We start from the raw sequence: 8,286 nt of genomic DNA, 5'->3' as shown, positions 1-8,286 counted from the left end.
GAGAGAGAGAGAGAGAGAGAGAGAGAGAGAATGGGATGGACAGAGAGAGGGAGGTAGAGAGAGAGGAAGAGGGATAGAGAGAGGGAGATGGAGAGAAAGAGATAGAGAAGCTGTTTTTTTATTTCAAGACCCTTGAGATAACCCTATGAATAAACCTTTATTTTTTTTATATTTACTTTTATTCTATTTTGTCTGTTTTAAATGCCAATGAAGCCCTTGGAATCTGAGAGAGAGAGAGAGAATGAGGGATAATAGAGAGAGAGAGAGAGAGAGAGAGAGAGAGAGAGAGAGAGAGAGAGAGAGAGAGAGAGAGAGAGAGAGAGAGAGAGAGAGAGAGAGAGAGAGAGAGAGAGAGAGAGAGAGAGAGAGAGAGAGAGAGTGTGGGGGGGGGGGGGGGGGGGGGGGTGCGTTGTTCAATTAAGAGGTCACTTTTGTATTCCACCATCATCCATACAGTCAAAGTAACATTCGATAATCATTGTTCTCTTGTGAAGCATAAAAAACTAAAAAAAGACCAAGCATGGGGGCAAATGCTCGCTGTATGTTAGTTATACCATGGGACGTAAAGTGATGCTTTGTCAAGTGTTTTTTCTTTTTTCTTTTTCCAGTGCTTAATTACATTGGCCGTCTCAAAGGGCTTTGTGTTTTAGCATAAGGGTCAGATAGACACCAGAAAACACTGGGACCACTGGCAACTGTGTGCAGTTGAGTGAAACGTAATAGAGGAGCAACACAGGGATTGTAACTGTCTGTGAAAATAGCATGGATGGGTGGTTTTGAAATGTTACCTAGTCAAGCATGGCCTCAAATTATCTTTTGTTTTGCTTCACCCTTTAAAGTCTCCACTAGTGGCCTTTACGAAGCCAGAAGATGAAAGTGTAGCATGGAAGAAAGTTGCTTGGGTCGATAGCACCCACCTTACTGTATATTGTAATATCTGCAGGTCATTTACTGGGTTTCTTGTCCGTGTGCACTTGACGAGTCCTTGTTGTTCCTGGTAGATGGGTTTCTCTGTGCCTACTGGAGAATGCTGTGGACTATGAAGGGAGAAAAGTGTAGGACTGGGGAGAAAATCCTAGCTATTTCAGGACCATTACAATGCTGTCACTTCACACTCCACACACGGTGATGACAAGGAGCTCGTAGTCTGTGTGTGTGTGTGTGTGTATGTGGGGGGGAGGGAGGGAGGAGTGGTTTTAAGGGTTAAAACACACACACACACATACACACACATAGTGACGCACACAAGTGCTCAGTGTGGCTTTTCTATTTTAGACTCAGTCATGAAGTAGAAGGCTTTGTACTGAGCTGATGTCTTTAGGAACCACAAGTTCAAAGATTGGGGGGGGGGGGGGGGGGGGGCTCTCCGGAATTAGCATACTGCCCCTAGATCTCTCCTGGATTTAGCATCATAGTAGTTTAGCTGCCTATACCCTCTTAATAGCCTGATATATGTCAATGGAACGATAATAATAATCCCGTTAATGTATTCTCCTGTCGTCTGTTCGTCTCCCCTCTGCCTCTCTGTTCTCTCATCTTTCTCTTCCTCTTCCTCTCCCTCCGGCTCCCGCTCCTGTTTCTGTTTTCGGCTCATTTCCCCCTCTACGCACGTAATCAGGTTCAGGTGGCGATCACCGACGAGAACGACTGCGTCCCCGAGTTCCTCCAGTCCATATACAGTGTGGACGGGGTCCCCGAAGCCGTAACCACGGCAACCTCCATCCTGCAGGGTAAGCGTCCTTCCTCCTGTGTCCCCGTCTCCGCGGTCACCATCTGCCTGAGCCGTCTCCCTCTCTCCTTCTCCCTCTCTCTCCCTCTCTCCTTCGCCCTCTCTCTCCCTCTCTCTCCCCCTCTCCTTCTCCCTCTCTCCTTCGCCCTCTCTCTCCCTCTCTCCTTCTCCCTCTCTCTCCCTCTCTCCTTCGCCCTCTCTCCTTCTCCCTCTCTCCTTCTCCCTCTCTCTCCCTCGCTCCTTCTCCCTCTCTCTCTCTCTCTCTCTCTCCTTCTCCCTCTCTCTCCCTCTCTCCTTCACCCTCTCTCCCTCTCTCCCTCTCTCCTTCTCCCTCTCTCTCCCTCTCTCCTTCACCCTCTCTCCCTCTCTCCCTCTCTCCTTCTCCCTCTCTCTCCCTCTCTCTCGCTGAGTCTGTCGCCCGGCCGACAGACTCTCCTACCTACCTACCGTTGAGAGCGATCCGCCCTACAGCTGTGATGTAAATGTCAGCTCCTGTTAGCCCCTCGTACGCGTGTATGAAAACGTATCTGTGGCTCATGCCGACGAAAGCAGAAACAAACACAGATTCCAGACGGGGCTGCCGCGGCGCGCAGTCTAAATGCGTCCCCAGCATAATGTGTGATTTACCACCGAGCTGTAATAGTTTTTTGTTTTGCCTTGTGTAATACATGCATTATTGAAAGCGCTAATTAATACTATACAACGCGCGCCCGCTAAATAATTTCACAGTATCTCATTATGCAGGGCAGTTATCGCTCCGTTGAGTTGCACATGGTACACTGTGCCCTCCAGAATCACGGCGCCGTTCGGGAAACATGTGGATAACAAACAGTTCTGGAGAATCCTGGGAGGAAAGGCGAGGCCTATTATAGTTGGAATGCGATAACACATTATTAAATGAAAGAATATTGCCTTTTTTAATTTGATTTCAACATTAACTTATATGAAGTCTTGCGAATCCCCAATTTCCTCCCCATCAAATATTAATGTTGTTTTGTCTTTCAAACCGTCTCTTTTGCGAGACGACTAGATAGGGGAGAATACATTACAATGAAGCATTTACTTAATTCCTTATGGGTTGAAGAAGGGAAATGAAATGGGTCAAGACATAGTCATGTACATAATTAAACAATAACTTGTTTTATTAGGGTTGCAACTGCGGTAATTGGGGTTGGACAGTTCGAGTTTGATAGAAATTAGGTTTTTGAAGGTAGTGGAGAAACTGTAAAGTGGGAGAAACATGTTCTGACTAAGAATTGCCCAGAGGACCGGTAATATAGAATGACCAAAAGAGAGGAAGTGCACCAGGTTTTTTTTTTTATAATGTCACAGAAGGGAAGCCTGGATACTCGGAAAACGTGTGCATTGTTGACATTTATTTCCGGATACCTGTACAAGTAAAAAATTAACTATTTCATTTGAAAGGTAATATTTGTCTGATGGTACTGCAAAAGCAAAAGAGACATCGTTATAACATTGTTCCATAGATTGGTAAGTCGGTTGGTGCATTCTCATTTAGTGAATCAGCATTTTCATTTGTAAATGAGATACATTGAAAACTCACATTTTATTTACATTTATACAAAGTAAACACTTCAATTCAAAGCGATTTAGGCACTATGCCAAAGACTGCCTATACCTTGCAACCTATTTGGTGGGACTCACCACTAGACCAGAGTCCCCTAAGAGCTCACCTCTCTCTCTCTCTCTCTCTCTCTCTCTCTCTCTCTCTCTCTCTCTCTCTCTCTCTCTCTCTCTCTCTCTCTCTCTCTCTCTCTCTCCCCCCCTCCCTCCCTTCCTCCCTCCCTCCATGCTCTCAGTGCTGGCCACTGACTGTGACTCGGGCCTCAACGCTGAGCTCACCTACTACACCCTGAGCCCGGACTTCAGCATCTCCCCCCATGGCACGGTGTTCCCGGCAGGCCCGCTGGACTACGAGAGGCCCAACCACCTGTATGAGTTTGTGGTGATGGCGGTGGACCACGGCGAGGAGGCCCACTCGGGCACGGCCACGGTGCGGGTGAGGATGGCCAACGTCAACGATGAGGCCCCCGAGTTCTCCCAGCCCGCGTGAGTGCTTGTTTTTTTATTCCAGGATTTGCGAATCGGCTGAATCGTTTATATTTGGTTCATTCTGGGTGATTTTTTATTTTTTTAACTAATGTATTTATTTACGAAAACAAAATGTTTGGGGTATTTTTGAGCTCTGTCTAAAGTGTCGGCTAGGTTCCACGACCCAACCTGCTAGTTCCCTAATCAGGGAGGCAACGCAGCTTAACGCGACCGGGGTTCGATTCCCATAATGCAACGTGCCGTCCCCTCGCTCTTTCAACCCACTGTCCTGTCCGTGAAGGCTTAGAAACACTGCTATTTGTTGGTGCGTCAGTATGGATCAGAGGAGTGACGCATCTTGCTCAAGGATGGCCTACAATACAAGAAGACTACGGTGTTGTGGTGTTATTAGTAGATTAGGGAAATGCTGTCTTTAAACTACTTCCACGTCCCGTTTGACGGTGTTGCAGTTTTTATGGGGTCTCATCTTATTTTTCCCGCTCTGTATTCCTTTGGTGTGGTTAGCTTTGGCATGCTTTCAATTTCTGGGTTACAAGCATACACTTATAAATGTATTATTCAAACCTATGGGTTACATCTGGCTTCTTTTGGGAACTCTGCTCGGGTGTCTGACGGATGCTCCTGACTCCTCCTGGTAGGCATTCTGTCTCAGCATCAGCCGGATGAGAAGACAGCTGGACCCGATGTCTCCATCGGCCTTAGAGTGAAAATGTGCTTGGATATGGTTTTAACATCCTGTAACCACGGCGAGGGGAATGCCAAAACTAGATGAATGAGAGGGAGGAGAACGATGGAGGTGGAAGCGCATGAAAGCGGATGGGAGGAGGCGGGGGGGCCGGGGGGGGGGGGGGGGGGGGGGGGTTGACAAGAGAGCGCGGGCAAGGAGAATTTGAATATTCAAATGAATCTCGCCGGCGTCAACCTTCTTGTTTATCACGCATGGCAACAGAAACAGACATTAAGTCAACTTGGAGGGAGGCACGCTGGCCTGTTTTCCCCCGGACCCACTGGGAAAGAGCTGCTTTCTGCACTGCTTCACATGCGAGTGTCTCCGAGGTTTCCATCCAGCCAGGCAATCTGCTAGCCTAAATCACAGCGCACAGGTGAATTATTTAGCACACTTCACAGCTTTCCTTACAGGTAAGCACACAGGGTACAGCGCTAGTCTTTTTCTCTGAATCACCTTTGGTCGTGTAGCCCTGCGGCGTCGCGCGTGGAGCAGTCTACCGTGGGGCGATGGCAGTCTACAGAACGCAGCGCAGGACTCAGGAGGACTTTGTGCTGAGGGGTTTATTGAAAAGAAAAAGCATGTTTAATGATTGACCATTTGCATGTTAAAGCACCATACCGATCTGAGTGATCGGATCATTGTAACCGTCTCTCCTGGCTTCACTAAAGCCTCCGTTACCAGTATCATTAGTCAAAATCGCTTTGCTTGTCTTGTCCACTGAAGTTTTTTAAATGTAAACATGTAGCAATTGCACTTTGGTCATTTGGAATCAACTTTCCCAGAGTTCGGCAAAGTTTGTGGACAAATTAAAAAGGGGAGAATGTTGGCAGAATCAGCACAACAAAGTAATTTTGTCACATTAAAATTGTAACAGATGATTCAGTGAAGCGGGGAGAAATGGTTACAATGGTTCAGGTCCTTCTAACACTTATTTTTCCACTCTTTCACGCAGCCTTTGCTTTATCAATAAAAATGCATTTCTCATCATACATTTGTATGTTATACTTTGTGTTAGGATGGTATGCCTAACCATCCCCTACTATGCGTTTCTTCTCAAGATTTCTTCCTTGCTGATTTCAAGGGAGTTTTTTCTTTGCGCGTGTGGGGGCATGGGTAAAGGGGGGTGTCATAAATAATTGGCCTGTTAAGCCCTTTGAGACTGTAATGGTGATTGGTGATTAAGGGTTATACAAATAAAATGTAATTGAATTGCCTTTATTGATATGTTGGAATTATACTCACCAGTAGTAACCTGGGTTTGAGATTTATATGTAATGAAAGTTCATCCTTGACCCAGATATACTCATCATAGAGGGAACGACAGCAACTTCTTGGCTACATAATGCATAGATTGTTGTCAATCTCCGGCATGTCTCTGTGATTACAATCTTTTAACCAATACAATAGTATTCACACAGAGAATGACGAAGAAAATGTGAATCCAAATCCCTTTCTGCTCATTCTTTTTCCATTATTTCCTTGTGGATTTACTATGCTTTTATACCAAACAAACAGCAAGTCATCCAAATCCAGTGTTTGTGTCGTACAGCATCGGTGTTGTTCTTTCTTATCATTCCTTTGGAAAACGGAGTGAAGAGGGCAGTAACTGTCATGCTGACATGAGGCATTCACCTCCCACCACCTACCCCCGGCCCCCTACCCACCCACCAAATGAGTCAGACCCTGGGCCTGTCACTCAAACGCCTGTCAGCGTAGACCTGTGTTGTTTCTCCCTTTTGTTCAACATGTCTGTCTCTGTGAAGGAACACGTGTGTGGGGGACTGACACAAAGGATGGCTATAACGGGCGGAGGAAGGATTCCTCTTCGTTCTCAGTCTCAGGCTGAAGAGGGACACTAGAGAACGTTCACACCGAGGGAATACGTAAAACCGAAGGGGGGAGAGAAACACGGCGGTGAGGAGACATGAGAGAGACAGGGAAGCCATGCAGAGGAACAACAGAAGGATGTAGGATGTGGGTATTACTGCATCCTACGGAGCGGCGAAGGCAGCAGTGCCACTTAGCGTATGTTTGAGCTGCCACGTAGCGCGAGTCTCCACCGCTCGCTGAGATGGTGAAAAGGGGGCCAAAAAAGCACAATCATACACATACCCACACGAGAGAGATCAGAGTAAGCGAGAGGAAGAGAGAGAGAGAGAGAGAGAGAGAGAGAGAGAGAGAGAGAGAGAGAGAGAGAGAGAGAGAGAGAGAGAGAGAGAGAGAGAGAGAGAGAGAGAGAGAGAGAGAGAGAGAGAGAGAGAGAGAGAGAGAGAGAGAGAGAGAGAGAGAGAGAGGCTATTTTGGGTTTTCCTAGGACTCCGTTGGTTCACTGGGTGAAAAACACTGATTATATATTTAAGAAAAAAAAAAGCAATATCATTTCACTTTTTAATGACCTTCCTGTCATTAATATTCTATATAATCCAAGTTGTTATCTAAACAAGAAATGTTTATCTCCCACCAACAGAATAACACACAGGATTGTGAGTGCCATGGTTTCGAAGCCATGGTTTCACAACCATCTTCCATGGTTTTGGTCTCTCTCCCCGAGGCTTGCTAATTTATGGAATATTTATGAAAATCCACCAAGGTTGGAGGCAACCATACAGATACATCCCTTAATTATATCGCTCCAAAAATAGAATCAAATGAACTCCAGGTTCACACTTTCACCTGTCGTCCCAACACGTTGGGGTTACTTGCAGTTGTTTGATTGTAAGCTGGGCAGATCAAGAAGAAATGCTTTTGATATGGTCTTCTGCGATGTGTTAATCTGCAGAAGCATGAGGCCCAGGCATGATGAATGGAAATTGTTCAAAACGATCCAAAGGGGACAGAGAATGTCGCTACACCCTCGTATGACTACACAGCCAGCCTCACTATGTAGGGCGATATGCCTTACATACTGGAGATATATACAGCACATTTTTGAGTGGCACAAATGTCCTGCGGTTAAATAAAGAGTCATAGCCAGCCTAATATGACGCTTGTTAAACCATCAGATGCAAATATCTATTCAAATATATACATCAAATAACATATCTATTAGGATAACGTCATTTTATTACACATGGAAGGGTATATAGGTTGATAGAATTTATATACTGGAAGCCAGAGAGACTGACTTACCAATTGTATTTATCCCAAAAGAGGTTCAACAGCGAAATAGCAAGACTGAAGACGAGTTACCAAAGAGTGTAGCCACACAGACATCCGTCATCTGAACACAAGGTACTATGATACAGAATATAAAGAGATTATCATTCTACTTTATCTATTATAGTGTTGTTTATACTGACATTATGAGCAGGTGCTTTAATGAATGAAATCCCAAATTTAAATGTCAATCAATTCATTAATCTTGAACTGAATCTTCCTCATTGGGGAAGAGGAGGGTGTGGGTGAAAGGGTTCCACATCCAAAATCTGATGAATGTTATTCAATTTCTGAACCAGCCGAAAAGCACAAACCCGTAAAACACTGACTCATAAATATTCTTTAATATAATATACTCCTCAAATATAACTTCCATGTTGTGTTTCAAATGGAATTTTATATTATTAATGGTCATTATCGTCCCCTTTTATCACGTTCATGGGCCGAATGGACTGGCAGTGGTGGTTAAAAAAAAAACATCCACTCGGTTGAAGTGTGACCCACAGATAGCAGTAGGACGTGACAGGCTTGGCTTTTTCTTGCATGCCTCTGCAGTTCACAATGATTTGAAATGCAAAGAGTTATTCATACAGGGGCA

At 45.3% G+C, this 8,286-nt stretch overlaps 1 protein-coding gene across 2 annotated transcripts in view; it reads left to right on the top strand.

The window, feature by feature from the left end:
* LOC115551145 (neural-cadherin) overlaps positions 1–8,286 on the top strand; it is a 92,046-nt gene that overhangs the window by 31,642 nt on the left and 52,118 nt on the right. For both annotated transcript variants that reach the window (XM_030366700.1, XM_030366699.1), the window contains exons 5-6: positions 1,619–1,730; positions 3,550–3,799. In XM_030366700.1, coding sequence (XP_030222560.1) covers positions 1,619–1,730; positions 3,550–3,799 — 362 coding nt within the window. The remainder of the gene's footprint in view (positions 1–1,618; positions 1,731–3,549; positions 3,800–8,286) is intronic.

Source organism: Gadus morhua, chromosome 9, assembly GCF_902167405.1.
Source record: "Gadus morhua chromosome 9, gadMor3.0, whole genome shotgun sequence".
NCBI classification, from domain to species: domain Eukaryota; kingdom Metazoa; phylum Chordata; class Actinopteri; order Gadiformes; family Gadidae; genus Gadus; species Gadus morhua.
Note: the sequence above shows the minus strand (reverse complement) of the source record. Positions and strands in the feature narration are given on the sequence as shown.